This window comes from Centruroides vittatus, unplaced genomic scaffold (assembly GCF_030686945.1).
Source record: "Centruroides vittatus isolate TY-2023 unplaced genomic scaffold, ASM3068694v2 scaffold_1209, whole genome shotgun sequence".
NCBI classification, from domain to species: Eukaryota; Metazoa; Arthropoda; class Arachnida; order Scorpiones; family Buthidae; genus Centruroides; species Centruroides vittatus.
The window spans coordinates 1,265,938-1,286,611 of NW_027122673.1; the positions used below are offsets into that span (position 1 = coordinate 1,265,938).

At 32.3% G+C, this 20,674-nt stretch overlaps 1 protein-coding gene across 2 annotated transcripts in view; it reads right to left on the minus strand.

Moving 5' to 3' along the window:
* Window positions 1-970: 970 nt before the first annotated feature.
* The window catches only part of LOC136986837 (striatin-3-like), a 65,598-nt gene continuing 45,894 nt past the window's right edge, over window positions 971-20,674 (minus strand). The window contains exons 10-20 of one of the 2 annotated variants that reach the window (XM_067284459.1): window positions 15,641-15,877; window positions 9,226-9,377; window positions 8,618-8,676; window positions 7,495-7,611; window positions 7,349-7,396; window positions 7,159-7,280; window positions 4,896-5,063; window positions 4,684-4,824; window positions 3,747-3,857; window positions 3,583-3,669; window positions 971-3,045 (exon numbers count right to left, since the gene is read on the minus strand). In XM_067284459.1, the coding sequence (XP_067140560.1) occupies window positions 2,876-3,045; window positions 3,583-3,669; window positions 3,747-3,857; window positions 4,684-4,824; window positions 4,896-5,063; window positions 7,159-7,280; window positions 7,349-7,396; window positions 7,495-7,611; window positions 8,618-8,676; window positions 9,226-9,377; window positions 15,641-15,877 (1,412 nt within the window). In that variant the 3' untranslated portion in view covers window positions 971-2,875. The remainder of the gene's footprint in view (window positions 3,046-3,582; window positions 3,670-3,746; window positions 3,858-4,683; window positions 4,825-4,895; window positions 5,064-7,158; window positions 7,281-7,348; window positions 7,397-7,494; window positions 7,612-8,617; window positions 8,677-9,225; window positions 9,378-15,640; window positions 15,878-20,674) is intronic. The other variant, XM_067284460.1, reaches the window with a different exon arrangement.

Sequence of the window (20,674 nt, forward strand, 5' to 3'; positions counted from 1 at the left end):
CAAAATAATGCCAAATTACTCGCTTCTCTCTATTTCTGCTAGAACTGCTTTGGCATATGCGCTCAACCATTAAAAAACGATTCATTATACTGCACACTACATCTGTTAATACAGTACATGATACAGCAAACTAATATTACTATACAAAAATCATCTATATTCTGTACACAGGATTACATTCTTAACTTGTATACAGAATTTTCCTTAGTATGATTTGTTTTCTGTACTCTCAAGCTCCCAAACTGTTCTTTTTCTTTTTAAATAGCCAAATGTGCAATTCTAAACCCTGTCCACAGCCTCGAGTGTGCTCGCTTAGAGGACTTTTATTGTAATGTGAGGTACTACACTTGAAGCATTTTTAAGAAATAATTAGAAAACTCAAAAAGGGAAGAACTTAAGTCATTTGTATGCCTTGCAATCATGTAAACATAAGATATCCGTCATTGTTTAGAATGATGTGACTTTTTAAATCAAAATTCTAAGAGAGACAATCTTCTATTCATTAACTAAATATTAATTTTAAAAAATTTATATGTATTTACTTATGCGGCATAAAAATAATGTTATATATATAAAAAATTATATATCTTAATCAACTACGTTTTTATCTATTAATACAGAGCGGGTCATAAGGCACGGCATCCATGCCACGACAAATATTCCGAACGATTCGCTTTACTCGAGTACGCTGCAACATTTCCTTTATTTTTACCGTATTTCTAAGCGGTGCCGATTATATTACGCCGGAAACAATTTGCGGAGGAAAGATTACAGCACGCTGCTGCAAATAATTTGAAAAACCCGGCAACGTAGTATAGATTACCTCGGACACGTAACTTGTGAAGAATGACGATTCCAAACAGTCATCTGCATACGGCTACACTCGACCCGTTGGTGCGGATGGATGCTGCGATCTATGCCCCGCTCGGTACACTGAAAGACATAAATAAATCATCGAAAGAAACAGTAATAAAAAAGATGAGACTTTAATGGAACAATATAGTAGTCCAGAGCTGAGGGGGTGATATTTATCAAACACAACTGATTCAGATACAAACATAATTTGCAAATATTCCAATCATAAAAACAGATATATTTCTTTTGTTTTAACAGCAATATTTACCAAATACGACCGCCACGATAAAAATGGTGGCCATAATCAAAACTGACAGATATCGTGATTTTTTTCTTTTTTTGTCTATATTCATAAAAGTAGGAATTTTTCAACTGTTGCATATTTTAACTTCTTTTTTTTTTTATTTTTATATTTTTATATAGTTCAAAGCCAACAAAAATGGCATTCAAATATAATTTTTTTTTATTTAATCAATTACGAATGTTTGATCATTATTTTTTGTTTTGTATTTTTTTAAAAAATGAATAAACTTAAAAAACAATATATTACTGTTCCCTTGGAAATATTTTATTATAAAAGGAAGCACATTAGCCAAGCCGACAGCGTGCGTTCCTTCGTGTTCTCGACGGGCTAGAGAGAGAGAGAGAGAAATAGAGAGACCACAGACCACTGCGCGGTGCCGCATGATGATGAATGACTGCCGCTTTTTAATTGGTTAGTATCGAGGTTGAGGGGGGGAAAAAAAAGTTTTTTTTTTAATCCGGTCTATTGGGAAATGGTAATTATAAATAACTAATTCTGCCTGATAAACAGAATTCACCTATCCTGCGCCAGGAACTCCATTCACCAATTATACATGAGGGATCTCTCGGTATTAATGGCAGAATATGTTAAGAGGTAAAATCTGTACACTGTACAACACAGTTATCCTACAGGAAACAACTAAATATATATTTATATATATATATAAAAAATTAACGATGCTTCGGGATTGCGTGTTTCTATACTTAATGGAATATACGACTATATCCTGTAGGTTTTAATCTAATCATGCTGTTCCGAGTCTAAGGATATGCCTAAGATTTTCAATTTTTTAAAATATATACAGGATATTTGCCTTTAAATGAAATGCGTTGTTTCTCGTCGACTGTGGCACTAAAAAATAGGGGAAAAGGGGGATGAATAATTTATCGGCAAAGTATCACTGATTGGTCACTGGTCGCTTGGCTTAAAAACTAAACTGAGTTAGCATCGCTTACTTAGAATGCTACAAAGTATTTGTACGACAAACATTTTCACAACTCATCGTGAGTAAAAACATAATATCAAATCATCAATATGAAGAATTCGGTAAAAAAATTACAAACCAAACCTAGTTTGGCATAAAAATATATAATATTTTAAAATTAGATTCTTTTGTGTAATTTTTTTTTTAAAGATTTTAGCAGTAAGATTGATAAATAGTTTTTTTTTTTAAATGTGAATTTATTGACCAGTTTGACTTTGATAATAACTTCTAACATGTTTCTAAATAAAATTTGTAATCATGAATGATGAACAAACCCTCCAAGTCATGTTGTGGGCAGCTAATTCTTCGATATACTTTCAAACTGGTTATCCCATAACATAGCTAAATGCACCAGATTTGGCAATTCGTTCACGTTTCGAAAGCTGCAGATAGAAAAAGGAGAGGGAGGGGGGAGAAAAAAAAAACACATGCCTGCATGTTCTATCTAAACATCACACAACACAGAAAATTAAACGGCTAAATTGCTCAACAAAAATCTGTACGCTTCGTAGATTTTTTTTTCTGTGCCCTAAGGGGAAGTGACTAATAAAAACCATTTTATTTATTTATTTTTTTTTGCTGACATTTGCAAAACACATACCCCAATTTCACATAACTATAGTTAATAAATAAATTTGGGGTGCATTTGAAAGTCCTTGGGATGTTGACTGGGAACTCATATTTTGAGTGACACTGACTATATATAGATTTTTTTTTTGTTTCCGGAAAATTCACACAAACACTTTGGCTAAAGCGTCGGCTCCTGCACTGGCAATGAATGGCTTTGAAGGGTGGAATGCCACGTCGAAAATGGCTTCATCAAACTTTTTCCTATGGGATGTTATCTCCTGTACACACGTTTTATTGTCCATATTCCAAAGACGGATAGAGCAATCGTGACCTGAAAGTAAACAAGAAAACTGAATGACAATCCAGACAAATGTAATTGATCTACTTACAAAGAAACTGTTAATTCAAAGCTATTATTAATTCAAGAATTTACCAATTCATATATTCAAAACTGAATGATTTATTTGTATAAAGCATTAGTACACTATTAACTATGTGTCTAGGCTAAGACTATTCTCATTTTATTCATAGTGGATGGATCATTACCAGTTTGGTCCATCCATTCATGATAAAAAGCAGACTGAAGATTGCAAATGTAATGAAAAAAATTATAACTTTATAAGTTACAATCTCTGACAACCAAAAAAGTAATTTCAATTTTTAAAATTTAAAATGCTTGCAGTAAAAACTCATGCCACAAATGTTTTGTATTCTTAGCATGAGTGTGCAAAGACTCTTAAGATAGGTTCATCCCCCTTTGGCAAGTGTCTGACCAGTTCATTAGGAGTTGACAATGACCACAAGAAATCATTTAAATAAAAGTAAGATAGGTGACATAATGATATTACTTTAAGTGTAAAGAACTTACTTCCTGATAATACATAGAGACCATTTGGATCAATTGCTAAACTAGTAACAGCATCTAGATGTGCAACCATGGAGTGAACCATTTGACCTGAAAGCAAATGAATTTAGTACAGTTAAAATAACATCTTGTGAAAAATGATAATCACACTTAAGAATCCAATTTACCGGTATTGTTATCAAAGAAACGGATGTGTCTGTCTTCGTGAGCCGTAACTGTAACAGGTAGAGTCGGATGACTAATAATCCTATTAATTTGTTTGTTTTGTTGACTGATTTCTATAAAATAAATAAGTAAATGTAATTAGCCAAATATCATGATATTATATTTAATATGTATAACAACTACACACTCACATACACATGTAAAATATTAAACATAATTAATACAATAAATTTAAAAATTTTGGATCCATCAAAGCCAACCAAGGGACCTTCGGTCAGCATGAAGTCACTGAAGAATTTAAAAGGCTATATCTGAAGCGTTGTATGTGACGAGTGAGGTTTGGATGCAGCCTTTCAAACACTAGCAACTACAAGCCGTCTGAGGATCCTCATCATCAAAATAACTTGGAGGGAACAATTTACAGATGTAAAAGAATAAACAAATATCAACATAACTTGTTGGGCCAGACTTATAGGATACCCTGTATAAATATGAATTTACTCTATGCTCAAACAGCATAAAAACATAGCTGAACAACTCCGCTAATTTAGATTCAAGAATCACTAAAACTGGGAAACATGACATTTTTCTCATGTATGAAGATTTTATACAATCCCCAAAACTTGGATATTAAGTTAGAATTAGCTAACAATTCAAAATAATCAAGTTTAAGCTGTAAATAAATTAATTAACTTAAATTACATTTAGAATATTCCGGAAGAAAAGATTCTCCATAGTGGAACTCAAACTCACAACACCAGCTTACCATACAGACTTATGGTAATTATTTATCCTTAATAGTCCAATAAGGGAATCTGACTGTTCATTTAATATTTAAAGTAATTATTGGGTTGGTTGTATTTATTATATAAAAATTTACTTCGATACTTTGTTTCAAATATGTGGAATTACATAAAATAAATATATAGAAATATTCACCAGGATTTTGATTACTCTCCAGGCGTACCACTGGTTTGCCAGTTTCTAAATCGAAGATGACTGCATTTGAAGAATTGTATGCAGTTACCATTTGCAATGGATCACAGTGGATAAAATCTACAGAAGTTGGTGTTCCATCATCTGCAAATAATGAAATTATTTACAATCTGTTTACAAGCAACCGGAAGGAGAGATTTCATTGTCGGATCTACCTTTATCGGATCCATATGTGTGTAAAAGGGGTACTTTACTGTGAGGTGACCACAACCGAACCGTGCCGTCGGCAGAACAAGAGAGTAGCTGCAACTTAGAACTATGTATTGATAAACCCCAGACGGCATCCGTATGACCCTGTAATGTTGCCGTCAGTACTCCCGGATCTAAAACAGAGAAAAAAATTGTTATTAAATTTGTAAAACTTTGTTTTAAATGCTTATAAAAGGTAAAATTCAACATTTACATTGATGTCAATTGATTAGTCAATTGATGTTGCAACCAGTAACATATAATACGGATTGTATCAAGCCTGAAAAACTACCTAATTTTAAAAAACAAAATTTCAAATGCACTAAAGAAAAAACAGAAACAGATTCCCACAGTAATTTCTATTTGAATCATTTAAAAACTTAGGATCTCTTCACAATCAAAAACAAAAACTGAAGGAATAAGACAAGTAGAAAGCATGAATCCAACTGATGAACTTGTTCTAAATTGATATATTGATAATAGGAAAGAAATTTTATACTGTAGAGCCACACTGAATAATATTACTAAACTGTCTTAATGTAATCTAATAATGGAATGTTTGATAACGGTTATAAAAACTATATTAACGAATTTTCCGCTAATTTAAGAGAGTTCAGCAAACAAACTCTCAAGCTGTCCTGGATTACAAATAGTGATATAACTATATGAAAATATATAAATATCGAATGAAATACAGGAGCTCTCCTACTTACAAACAATTTGACCATACATCTAAAATTTAAACTTCACACGAATTCTGAAGTTCTCTTGCTGGTTGTGGGGCTGTGCCGAAGTCAGTCTTTAACCAGTAATAAATAATTAATATGAATTTATTTCTATTGCGTATAATCACTTTCTGTTTTTGCGTGAATTCTGATATTCCATCGCTGCTCGGAAGGCAGCATAAAAGTTGGTAATGACAGAGTAACGGCACTTTTCGTCATTGTTTGCAAATTATAAACTTTTACAAATAGTGCTTCAAAAATGCGTCCAAAACATAATAGTAAATGTAGCAGTAAAGATAAACATAAGAAGTACGGCTCTGTTACTGTGAAAACTAAGTGTGTTAAGTGAAAAAAATCCATGTTTGAAACATCCACTAGTAAGCAGTAGCAAGAGGGTAAAGGAGTGTAATTTATTCTATTAAGTACTGTACATAGAAGAAACAAACACTGACAATATATGTGATTATTCTGTATACAAATGTACTTTTTAGGTTAGTTTTTGACTTACAAACATTTCAACTTATAACAAAACCTTAGGAATCTAACCTGTTTGCAAGTAGGGGAGCACCTGTAAAAACGTTTACCTTTTGAAGTGATTTAAAAGTTAATTTTACAGTTGTTTAATGCAAACAAACACATAAAATTCTAATTAAAACGTATTAAAAGCCAATATACCATGAATTAATACTGCAATTCATTATCGCTAATTTCATTAAAAGGTAGAATATAAAATAGTCGTCATATTTTCAAACGTTTTTTAAATAAAATTTGAAGAATTCGATTAATAATAATGGAAATTACTACTTATAAAAAGAGTTAATTCTGCATGTTTACAGAAATCTGGACACGGTAGCAATTTGTCTTTATACATTTCAATGATACACGTTTATAAAGAGGGTCAACTTCAATTGTTCATAAGAAAAATGTAATTTTTAGAGAGAGAAGACAAAAATGTATTTAAATATGAACTATAAGAGAAGGACAAACAGTTTAAAATGTTTTAAATTAATAGTAATGCCATTAATGCATATTAATTACAATACTTTGGTGCAAAACTTTCTAAATATTTTGTGTTTTAAGTAAAAAGCGACATGATCAAATTTGTGAAAAATGTAAAACAATTTATAATTTAATTTATATGCAATAATGATACAACAGATATAAATGTTAAGACAAGCTTAGCATCTATATCGTATGCGCCTACTTAACGACAGAAATACATGCCAAGAAATATGAAATTAAGCAATTGTCATACTGTGTACTTAGACAAACCTTATATGGTATAGTCCTGCTATCATACAGTTTGTATTTATGTATCTAAACATAGAAAAGGTACAGGCGGCTATAAATTTCTCAACTACATTACAATCTTACAGGACCCTCGTCATTGTACGCGGTTTGTCGTTAAGTGGCGCACACCTAAATTTAAATTAATAATTGTTACAGATTATTGATTCAATTACTGTGTAATTTTACTTCAAACTTTTAATAAAAATTAATTTACCAAATAAATCATATGGATCACTGTTTGAGCTTGGCACATTCCAACATCTAATAGTTTGATCTAGACCACCACTGAAACATTGCTCACCCATCACACCTAACACAAGGCATAGAACAGGCCCTCTAAAGAACAAAATTAAATGGTTAAACACAGTCATTATAAATCTGAAATTGATGTAAACGTTACTTACACATGACCTCTGAATGTATATACTGGTTCTACATCTAAAGATGCAGTTCTGCGCAAAAAATTAAAGTTTTTATACTTACATATCGGTTATAATAAATTCATAGCAAATAGTAAATAATAAATATTTTAAGTTTATCGATTACTAACTTTTTGGCAGGAACAGTTTTCTGTAAATTCCATAATTTGAGTGTATGATCTTCGGAGGCAGTGATTAATACTGGTTCCACGGGATGGAAGGCCAAAGAACGAACACCATCGAAATGGCTACACACAAAAACAATTTTATTTAATTTTCTTAATAAAAGTAAATAAATTTCAGTAAATGTTTGCTCAGTATTCAGAAAATACTAAATGTTTATAACTGATTTAAAGTAAAAGTTCCATATTCACAGTCCAGTATTAGCAACCATTTAGTCTTTGTGAAGGTAAAATTCATCCACTGATAGAGGAATTAACAAAAATAATGAAACAGTTGATAACGAGAAACTATTTTTAATACTTTCATATTAAATGCATTCTACTACAATTTATTTTGTCAACCACAACACGCTATTAGTGAATACTATCTTGTGTTTTCCCATACTATACATGCAATTATGCAAATGTTTTCTAAATTATAATGTGCTGTGAACGTGTCACATTATACTTTATGAGAGAATTTTAGTTCTTTTAACCTTTAGATTACATTACTGATTTAAAAATCAAAGATCTTCAGTGAGAAAATATTAAAGAAAAACAAAGAAACTCCTAGATAAAATCAAAGTGCTGGATCATTTGAGAGAAGTTGTGGTTGCTTGTGATTTCTTTATAAATGATTTGACTATAAGATACTAAATTAAATAATTTAGATTATTCTGGAAAATAAAATCAATCCAGAATGGGATTCAAACCAGCAACTTCTGCTTATGTAACTTAACATTAACTGACACGCGTTATGGATAGGGGAACAATGCAGATATCCAAGTTATTTACAATAAATTATAAGAGTCCGAATCGAGTTTGAATTCAGATTTTCATAGCAGCAGTCTGATGCTTTAAGTGGTACAGAAGTTAAGTTGGAAGTAAGCATCGATTAAAGGCTTGATTGATTGTCGTATGATCAACAGAGCCACTAACTTATTAGTATCAGTCATTAATGCCTTTTGTTGCCTTAATTTTGCTGCTTGCATGTATTGGCCTTTGCTGTTTGGTCATCTGGCCAATTTAAAATGGTTTAATAATAATAATAATAACAACAACAACAGTTATTTTAATAAATGCCAAACATTACCTTCTCAATGTATACTTTGCATTCCATGTCTTCCTAAATGCCTCCTGTGCTGATGAAATCTGAAAATAATATGAAAAAATTAATTTTAAATGTGTTTTTGTATACATAATTATGACCCAAAAGTACTTATGATTAAGGAATATAACCTAAACACATTCAGTAAAGCAGAAAATGCTAGATTTTCCAATACAAGTATGTGCCACTCGAATGACAGACTTGCATATATAACAGAGGTTCCATATGATTATAATAATGAAAAATTCATAGCTGCCTGTACCTTTTCTATGGTTAGATATGTTTAGATACATAAATACTTATCACAATGTTATGCGCAGTCTATATGAGTATAGACTATACCATACAGGTTGTCGAAGTACACTGATATTTGCGCTTAACAACAGATTTCTCGGAATGTATCCCCATTATTAAGTGGCACATACTCATAGTTAAAATAAATATATTGATTTTAATTAGCTGTCAAATTTAAGGTAAACCTTAAGTTTGACAGACTAAGAAATTTGATTATAGTGTTTTTGTACTTTACTGGATCCGCAGCATAATAAAGATTATTATTTTTAACTTTGGAGCACCGAAATAACAATTCTTACATCATATGTTGAGTCAGCTTCATTGTTAACTGTTAGTCCTGCTAATTCGCCTAATCCTAAAGGAGCCTCCAATGAATCTTCGTTATTTCCGGTTCCTCCTAGTAAAGGGTGACGCGAACCGGGAGGAAATAGAAGTGGCCCACTCTGAACACCTAAACGTACATAAAAAAATTAATTTGATAAGTTCATTTGTAAATATCAGCAAGTAATTTATGTATCATATAAATTCTATAAAGTATATTAACACCTCCAGATTATTACATTTTGACTCCATGGTTCAACGTTTGTATGTACAAATATAAACAAATTGTTTTCTAGAATTAAAACAATTTCTCCCACAACTAAATTAAATATAATATTGGAGATCAGTTCAAAAATAATGGAATTTAATTTAAAATTTTATCATATCTCTTTATAGTTACACAGTAGAAACATTGTAATCCATCTTACTAAGATTCTTTGAGTACAACTATTCTTCTAGAATACGTTACACGTGCAATTTCAGGCTCATAAAAGAAGTTTACAGATTGTAGGGAAGTTACCAATTAAAAAATAAACAAAGATTTAAGACCTCGTGCGCAACAACATTTAAATCTTGATGTCATGAGCAGAAGGCTGCACGTCTCTGTTTCAACATATATTTAGATATTATATTGAAAATACAGGTACTCCTCGCTTTACGACCGAGTTCCATTCCGACGACTACGTCGTTAAACGAATTGGTCGATAAGCGAGGAGCTTGCGCCGGGAATGTAGGATCGTTGTAAAATTATCCAAATTATGCAACAAACTTCAAATTTATTCATAAAAAGACTATTATAGTACGCTTAGTGAGCATGTCACCATTCGCCACTGACCGACACTCGAGCCGAGAAAGGGGATTCCCCAAATTGCAGGTCGAAACTCAATTGGTCACAAGTGCGAGTGGTCGTTAAGCAGATAGGTCGTAAAGTGAGGAGTACCTGTAGTGGTCATTCGATCAAGGAATAAGATGGAAAAGAAAGAGAAATCAATATGGCCACTTTTCATCATCTAAAATATGTAAAAATCCAAATGATTGATAAAAAAACCACTTATTAAGACAGCCAGACAGCTAAGGTATAGGGTGTCCCAAAAGTTACTGTGGGACATATCTGGCATTTACTATAGGAGAAACTGTAATATCATATGTAAAACTTCACTTTTAAATCTTTTCCACCATACTGTAACTTTTTGGACAACTTGTAGTAAAAGTGTCAGCTTGTCCCTCTGGAAAAAACACAGTTGGGTCCAGATTCAAACCTCAGAAATTTTCACAAGTGGTTTTGATCCAGACAGGCTCAGCTCTGTACCTCATTACAAATGACTAAATATGCAACAGGCATAAAAAAATAGTAGTAAAATCAAAATTAAAGACACAAGAATCTCTTGAAGATGGGAGTTAACAATTGTCACAGACTTAAAATACTTTTTAGAACCAATATCATATAGTGTAACACTCCTCTACTCTACCATTCAAGAAAATATGTCGATGGTGACTACTGGCCGAGATTAAGATTTACTTGTCTCGAATTACTTTTATGTCAATAACGAAACATAATTGTAAGGAAAGAGTCTATTTGTATTGATACAACTTTACCGCCGAGATTACGGTAAAAGAGTAAAAGTATGCAACACAGTTCTATTGTATTGCATACTTTTCCAAGACATTCTAATTGGTAATCGTAGACATGTTGGTAATTCATAATATGCTCATAAGAAACATTTTATGCTTTTAATAATTTCTTAAATGTCTTTACTCCCATAAAAAGTTACACTTTCTGCTGAGAGGGAAAGACGCAGAATTAAAAGAAATAAAGCAAATGCCACAATTCTCTAAACATCTGTTCTGGTGAGTGTAGAATAAGTTTCCTAATCTCTGTTTTATCTAAAGGGAAACAAAACTGTTCAATCTTTTTTAAGCAATTTTGATATAAATTTACAGCCTTTATTATAAGGTTTAAAAAAAAGTGGAATTATAAGCATATACAAATTCCAATTATGTGAAAGCACAGTCCATCACAGGTGTTCAATGTGAGCTGAGTCACTTGGAACACATCGGGCCTGAGGTCGAGTTCCCACCAGACATTGCAACAACATAATGCGATCGAATGCTGCAATAGTTTCTGTGATATCTGCTTGCAGATCATGCATGGTCTGTGGTAAGAGTGGCATGTACACTATCTTTGATAAAGTCCTGCATCGGATCTTGGGAAAGTGGATGCCGACAAAGAAGTGCACATCTTTGCGACGAGCACAGCTAATCTATCTGTTTTCTAGTTAGTCATTGAGCTCACTTCAGAAATGCCACTGCACTAATTACAGACTGATGTCGCATTACCTTTAGTGGAGAACAGCGCTACTATATGGTAGTGTTACTACCTGTGATATACTACAATAAAATTTTTTGAGTTTCTTTTTCTACTGGTATCAATTTTATGCATCATAAGTTCATTAAATGTGTTTCAAATTGGGAATATCATTTATACTAACCATGCATTTTAATACACCAGTCTACAATCAAGCTTTCCTAATTCATCATCATGATTTTAATTAGATGTATACCAAGAAGAGCATTAAAAGAATGGAATGTTTGGGTTTATTTTACTCTGTTGCAATTTAAATTTATTCTAAAAGATTGTTGTACCCAAATGAGCTTAATAAAAATAGAAAAAAAACCATTTAATTTTGTTACTTTATAAAATTTTTTTGCCAATTTACAATGATGACAAATCTGTGCTTGTTCTTAAAGCAACATTACGTATGATTATTGATCTAATCAGCCAATTATTATAAACAGTTTGATAAAATTTTATAAAAGTTAACAAATAAATGGTGCCAAGTCAAACATAACACGTATATTAAAATTTTAAACAATACTTTCATATATTTGTAATTATTATTTAATTTATTTGCTGTACAATTATATGATATATAATATTGTATAATTGATAATAGTTTCTCATTCAATGCTAAATCCTCGGGTCATAAAGATACCGAATAAGCAGACGAAAAGTTTTCTTGCAACTGGTAGACTTGACGATGCTGTGGTGTGTACGTATTTCTTACTGTCTGCTGAACACTTAAAAATTTCAAATATTTATTTAGCAGGGACTCAAAGAAGAGCACTCGAAAGTCCTCACCGGCATCGTCAAGTCTATCTCTCAAACCATTCAAATTTTATTGAGATATCATACACTAAAACCTCAGAACTCTGTTCTTTTAATCTGTTAATGGTGGATTATAAAATAATTTCTAGTGCACTCAGTGACAGTTTTATGCAATACGAGAGGTCTACAGGTTAAAAATGTCGACATTCTATAGATACAAAGTGATGCTGGTAGAGTCTGTTGATTATTTGACCCAAATTACCTATAATTTATGTATTATAAATTGTATTTTTATCTTTTCCATAACATATTCTGTTTGAACTGTTCAATAATTCAAAAAACCAATTATTTAATATACTCATACACTCTTTTACATAGTATAACTATACATATAGGCATCTTCTACTTAACGTCGGTAATCTGTTCCCGAAAATCGGGAATTCGGCACAACAATTTCAACCCAAAATGTCCAAGCAATTTCCTAACACATAACTAAAATGTAGTAGAATGTCTATCTGTAAGTAACAAACTTGTTTTAAGATTTAAAATTCTTAAAACACTGCTATGTGAACATCAAATAATTGACAAGGTTGTTATCAAATAGTAGCTTTGTATGCTAAGCTATTATGTTTACAGTATGCTGCATCATAAATGTGACTTGGCATGCTTCAAAACTAGAATGTGCAAATCTAATGTTTTATTAACTGTAGACTTTTTCAGCACATATCATTGCAAGGAGTTTTTGCGACTAAATATAAAATTTTTCCTAAATAAACATTGGAAATTGCATTGAGAGATACATATATTCTGTTATTTTGGACAGAGAGAGAGAGAGAGCCTACTAACAAAATGTTAACAGTGGAGATGTTCTTCAGGCTATGTCTGTATATCAATGGGTAGATTCCAGTAGGAATCAAACAGTGCATTAGTGAACTGTGATATACTAAAATACCGTATATCTTGACAGATAAGATGATCATTGAATCATAGAAAAAGGCCCCCGAAATCTGGGGTCATCTTATAGGACAGATATATGCTAAAATTATAAAACTTCAATGAAAATTTATACCTCGTCTTATCTGCCGAGACATACGGTATGTTCCAATGTTCGTCGGTGCAGTGACCAATGCACACCGAACTCGTCGGGCTGCGGATACAATGAGCTCCAACGAAGAAATATGGCCATCTCTGTGATTATATTATTAGCCCATTTTTGACAAAATAAATTCACAAATGCCGATCTAGCACTGTTTGCATCTGCTATTTTGTTAGGTTGCCAGACATTCCAGTAAAAGCTTATTAAACTGTTCACCAATGGATCAGCTGTGGTCAAGACTGACGCATTTGGCAATGTACGCGATATTGACAATTTGATGAACATTAATTTACTAAAATAACCATTTGAATTTCGACAGATTGTAAATCTTTGTTGAAAATAAAATACATAACGGATAGCTCTTTTTGACTTTTATTTAGTAATGAAATAATGTTTCATAGTTTTTTATTCTTGAACCTCGAGAATCAAGAACAGAGAACTCGCACACATTACTTAGAAGGATGTAAAACAGTGATAAAATTACTTGTATTATGATAACCCTCCTATCGATTTTTCTGGATTCATCGCTGCCTGGATATATAGAATATCGCACTCCTTTGAGCAGTAGCAGATCTATGTAAGGGCTAATAGGGCTGAGTCTGGGGCTTCCCAACATTCGTGTCGTACCGTGTATGTAAGACCGAAGATTTTTATAAAACATCTCATTAGAATCTATTTTATGATGGACTTTTCACGAAATTTTTTAAACCGAGTTGAAGAAAACTGATTAATATGGCCTCCTTTGGCTGAAATTGCTTATAGTACTTAGAGACAAGCTAAAAGGGATGAATTCTTTTGTTTTTGAAATTTATTATTTAAAAATTTTAAAAAGGTGTGTAAAAAATCTCAAGCCCAAGGTCTCCCAGAAAGTTAAATACCTTCAAGCTACCAACCTGCCACATTTAATACAATTGTTATTGTTCTTTTGTTCATTGGATATTGTATTTTATATAAAGGATACTCCCTATTGGTGTCATTTTCAGGAAAAAAGTGAATAAATATATACAGTAGACTTGCAGAAATTTTCCTTTATGTGGCAGATGACCAAGTCGGATAACATGGAAATTGAAGGTTAGGCATTTCCCGTGCGGTCAAGTACATTAGTGCATCGTGTACATGGCTTAATTTTCGGCTGCAATTTTACGGTACGTAGTTATTTTATAGCAATTCAAACAAACACAACATAATTTTTTTTAGATTAATTTAAGATAAACACGAAGCGTATCGTCGACGAATATGAGACTAAATAAATAACTGACACATTAGCCACAGAATAAGAAAGTATTTTATGAAAATATATCCAACTGTATTTTTATACATTACTTAATGATACTGTACTATGATAAAAAGTAAAAAATAATTATAAGAACGTAATCATTTTGTACATTTTGTTTATATATAATAAATTTTATGACACGGCTGATCGTGCTGGATCGTGGCCAGATGAATGCAAGTCTACTGTATTTTTAAACTAAAATACATGAACTCTACATAGCAAAAATGATTTAATATAGCAGTATTTTTCTTAAACGTGACGCATGTTATAGCTCTTTACATGTTTATGATATTAATTAATGTTTAGTAATGTAACAAATGTTAAATAATCCAATAGAATTAGTTTTATAGTAGTAATCGTAAACAACCTACAAGTACTTAAACTACTATTTTCATATTCGTTTAATTTATGTAAATAATTACAAGATCTTTAGGATTCAATAATTTATAGAATTTGTCAGTTCGATCAACTGTTTTGCTGCACGACTCCATCAATAACGATTCGTAAAACACTAAATGTTAGAGGAGTCGACCGGCTGAAACGGGCAGACTCTTCTAATGTTTAGTGTTTTATTACTTGTTATTGTTATTAACAATTATATTTTCCTTTTATATTTACGTTGTTTACATATACCTGCTTATATCGTATCCAAGAGTGCCCGGCAGAGCTAGGCATGTAGCTCCATGTCGTTCCGAGTAACAAATAATGAATTAATGAATATTTCTTACACTTTCAATGGTACAACACGTCACATAGAAAGATTACTTTATACAGAATTTTTTTTTAAATTCCAGAAAACAGTTTGTTTAAACTTTCTTGCAGCATGGAATTTTGTTTGTTCTTTTTATAAATCTGTTCAATATTATATAATTATAACAATTATACTAATAATGCACAGTTGATGCCTCGACGTACCATTTTCTTCCGCCTCGGGCCGAAAGCCCGTCCGAGATCCGATAAGATCCAAAATATAATCGAGATTAGGTCCCACGTCATCGTTCACATTACTATCATTGCTTGGATTCGTTACGGAAGGAAACAAACACAGAGCTTCTTTTGACGGAGTCTTTGAATCGGACAGATGTTGGCTGTCTCTGTCGTCGCCGACAGAATGACTGGCATGCAAGGATCTGAATATGACCCGTTTGGGTCCTGAATGTCATTCCGGAAGTTTATTTAACGTATGAAGTGAAAGGATGGGATGAAAGGAAGGGAAGTAGCCAAGAAATAATTCATTTTTTAAACATGCAACATACAAACCAAATAAAAATTATGTAAAAATTTCATTCAAATTCTAATTTTACAAAAAAGAATTAATATATATACATAATATAATATATTATAAAACAAAATGCAAGATAAGGTTAAATAATAGCAACAAAATTTTACTTAGCAATCACAAACAAAATAAATATTAGAGTTATTTAGTAAAATAAAAGAAAATGCGTTCATGCAAAAATCAAATTAAAAAAGCATTATCTGTTGGAAAAAAGGCATCAAAAGAAAAAAAGGCATTAAAAAAGAACAAGAAAGCTATCTTGTGTCTGCACTCTCTCCAAGGAACAGTTGCTTATTAATGCCGGTTGTTATGCATTTGCCTGTAAGAATTGATGTATTATTTTAGCGACCGTAGCAGCTCTGAAACAAAATTCTTGCTTTTCCGCAAGACAATTTTATCATTACAGATGTTTGAGCGTATATTTACACAATATCAGATGTGGCTTGCATAAATAATTATAGTATGTTGTACGGGTGATCAACCGAAAAGCTTAAGTGCAAAGAGTAGACGTAAGCAATACTGCGAGTAGCCGCACTTGTTATTGACCAGCTAAGCATCACTAGAAACATTTAAATCTGAAACGTTAATTTATTATGAATTCAAAATATAATATTTGAAACTCCTTGCCGGCATCACTAAGTCTACTTCTTGCAAGTAAATTTTTTGTTCGATCACTTGCTTGGGCGTGAAGTAGGTCTCTAATATTATATACACAAAACTTTGAAATCAAATCGGTTAAGTACGAGGACGAGGAATGCGCAAAATGCCACGTAAAGAATGATAAAGATTAATCGACACAATACTTTCCCAAGCTATTATATGGAATTGGCTTGAGAGTGAATGTGTCGCATCAAAAAATATTAAAACCGAAATGGATCACACTCGAACTAGATACCAAATGAACAAGGATAACATTGAATGTTTAAAGGATAATGATTCATCAGAAGTATCAGGAGTGAGTTTAGATATAAATAAAGGATAATTTAAATGAAATATTCATTATGTCTGTACACACAGAGCACCATTAAAACTACAATAAGATCAAAGAATGATTTGCATATCTCCAGTTATAAGTCAGTCTAACAATTAAAAAGTCTTAAAACAGTACCTAAAAATAAAACATACCTTCACCACATTTTATTAATTATTAATAAAGATATTTATCTTGCCGAATAAGTAACGTCACCCAAACGTCACATTCTGACTTTTACGATTCTTATGCATATTATAAAGAATAGAAAAGTAGGAAACAAACATATCTAAAGACGAAAATGACCTTTAAATTTGGACACGTCAAGCTGTAATTTTACAATTTCATACAGAAACACACATTCAATTGAATGAAATTGATGTGAAAATATGGATGATGTATTAGCTACTATGGTAACTTAACTGAATAACTTAAAGAACCTTTAACAGTGGGATTTTTTTTAAAAAATGCTAATGTTTTCGACGCAGTAACGTGCCACACTCGGGCAGAAGGAAGGACAAAGAGACGGTCTCCGATAAAGTAAACAAGTAGGGGAGGTGGGCTATTATATAATGGTGGCGATTAACATGAATGAGTGAGGAGATATTTCCAGGCACTTTGTCACTTCCTTCTGAGCACTGATCTTTTGACCATCCAATTCCCAAGAATGGTCCATTAACTGGGTTAAAAATGTTAGCGTTCTTTTTTAAAATTCTACCGTCAACACGCATTAAGAAATTCACGTGAAAACATTTCTTACAATAAGTAATTAAGAATGTATCTTTATCAATGTTTAGAGAAACTTTTATAGTCAGTCAGTTGCCTAAATTTTTCAAAAATCCCACAAAGCAAGAGAATTTTTTGGAAAAAGAATATATGCTCAGAGTAAGTCAAAATTAAGTCTGTCTATTTCTGCATTTCCATCATAAAATTCCCATTTTTAGAGGTAAAACACCAATGACACTGCAAGGTAAGCAATCGCACCAAAACAATTCTTTTCACAAACACTGCCTTTTCTCAATTCTAAGACAACCTTTTTAATTACGTATACTTGTCCAAAACAGAGCTACATCTTACAATCTGCGGCTTTTTATATCCGCAACCCAAACAACAATTAGCAGTCGTTGCAGATACGTGGTGAAATTCTACCAATAATAGACACTTTCACTACCGCTCAACTTACTTGTAAAAAGAATTCATTTTAAACTGAATTTTTAATAGCAAAGGGTAACTGAAATGCAATCGTTTATAGACAAAATTTACAGTCTAACAATTAAGCTTAAATATCAACGTTTAAGTAAACACACTTAACTGGATAAAGAAATTTCCAGCAACGAATTGTGTAACTTTCCCAACTGTTACGAGTTTTATTTAAAAAAAATAACTTTTATATTATATTACGCAAAATAAATAAAGTTGTGTGTGGCACCATCTGTTATGAGATTTTGTTATAAAATTTTTTAAATATTTTTAATTAACGTGCTATGACAAAAAGCTTAATTCTGAGGGTAGGGACGAGTTTTATAAACGCTAAAAATGAATAAAATCTTCATTAAGTCCTACCCCTCTTGAGATACGACGCACCTCTATCTCCCCATCTCCTCGGTCTTTAATTGCCAAAATTTAATAGCATCGATACAAGCCGCCGAGCCAAATTTCATTTCTTAATCCTCACCCCATCCTGTGATATTAAGCAAAATAGATGTCAACACACGCGCACGGAAATTTTTTGCCATTTTTTTTTTACTCGTTTGGGTTCGGGAGGTCTCAAAATGTGGAAATTTGCAGAGAACTTGGAGAGTCAAATGTGACACGATTCCAATACTTTCTCTTGTTATATATACATAATAGATGGGAAAGTAACACAATTCAATGTGTTTGATATTTAAGATCAAATTACCGTTCTTTTATTCTAACTTGATGATAACTATTAAAAATTATCGAGAACACTAGCATTCTGTGTTTGTTGTATTACCATCTGTGTGCATACGAGCGTCTTTTTAGTTGACCGATCGGCTAGCTAAACTGAAAAACTCTAAAAACAGAGAAAATATAAACAAATTATACAAATCAAATTTTATTTTCTATTAGTAAAAATAACATTCATTTTATAGTGGTAAGAATCGCTACGAGCTTCCGAACATTCTCCGAACCCAAGGAAAATTTCCCAGCTCTCCCTTCCTCTCAATAGCCCCGAACGCTGTATTGAAATCGAACCCTCCTACCCAGAACCGTTATTTTTTCAGATGTTCGACATGAATTAATTCTAGTTATTAAATTTGAAATGAATTACCGATATTCAAGTTACGTTCGTGAAAATTTGTGGATGTTTGTTTAATGTTTAAAATATAATTTGAGCTACATTTTATTTGTATGCAGACGTGGATACAAATAGGGACATTCACACCCTTGTAGCTTTTCGCAGAATATATACTGATTGTTTAATATACTCACTAACACTTTTATATAACTTAACTTTAATAATATAAAAATTAGAATTGTTTTTATGCAGGGATATAACGTTTAGGAGGATATAAGATAGAGATATAATTACAGTGGTGCCTCGTATAACGTATGCTGCAAACAACGGACTTTTCGGCATAATTGGTGACTGCTCCATGGGTGCGTTCTTTAATGCGTCTCCGCTACTACGGGAGTGCGCTGCTGTTTGTAGGCATTTAGAAACGACGGTGAAAGAAAGAAAGATGGCGGCACTCGCAATATCAATAGTATTGTGATGGAGGAATCTATAATTCTAAACTATGAGCTATAAACGGCAAAAGAAGGGTCCCAATTTAACCATAAAGTGGATTATTTGTTGAAAGAGCATTCAAAATAGCCTCGAAAAAAAATTCATAAAGACACTTACATCACCGCGTGCGCTAACTCGCGCTTTCACAATTTCTAAATTCTCATTCATAAAACCACGTAATGGACCCGGAAACGAAACTATCTGAGCCATGGAGGACGCCATGTTGCTTTCCACCGTAAACTACTGCTACGAGCAGCCGTTTTTGCCGTTCGACGTCGCGCACTTCCACCGGAATTTAGGAACGCGTTCCGCAGGAATTTTTAAACGGAAGAATAAAAGAACGCACCCCATGTTCATTTTTTATGATACAGTACGGTTATTTTATGCTGCGGAACGAATTAGATGTTTTAACATGTATTTCTATGGGAAAATGCGTTTCGTATAACGAACATTTCACTTAACGGACGTGCACCTGGAACGGATTAAGTACGTTATATGAGGCACCACTGTATTTGTATTATGTGGAGCCCCCTCCTATAATTTTTTCTGAATATGCCACTGTTTGTATGCACATAAATTATTAACTTTAACAAGTGTTTAATAGAAACTGAACTAGTAATGTTAATATTTGACAAAATAATCAAAGTGTTGTACTTGAGCTAAACTTGACTAATATTATAGTAAATGCAATAGTTCTTTAATGCAGTGATTCTTAACTGTGATCTGTAGACGGACCTAATTATTTTTCTAAATTGCTAATCTATGCTATTTAGTAAAAGGAAATAACATTACACACATTACATATCTCTTATATTAGGTTATTGGGTGAACAAACTATGGTATAAGGTCAGATTTACAAGGAAAGGAAGTTGATGAAGGTGTAAGTGGTCCCGGTTCATACGTGACTCGATTTAAGTGGTCCGGATATTGAATAACTTTGAGAAACAT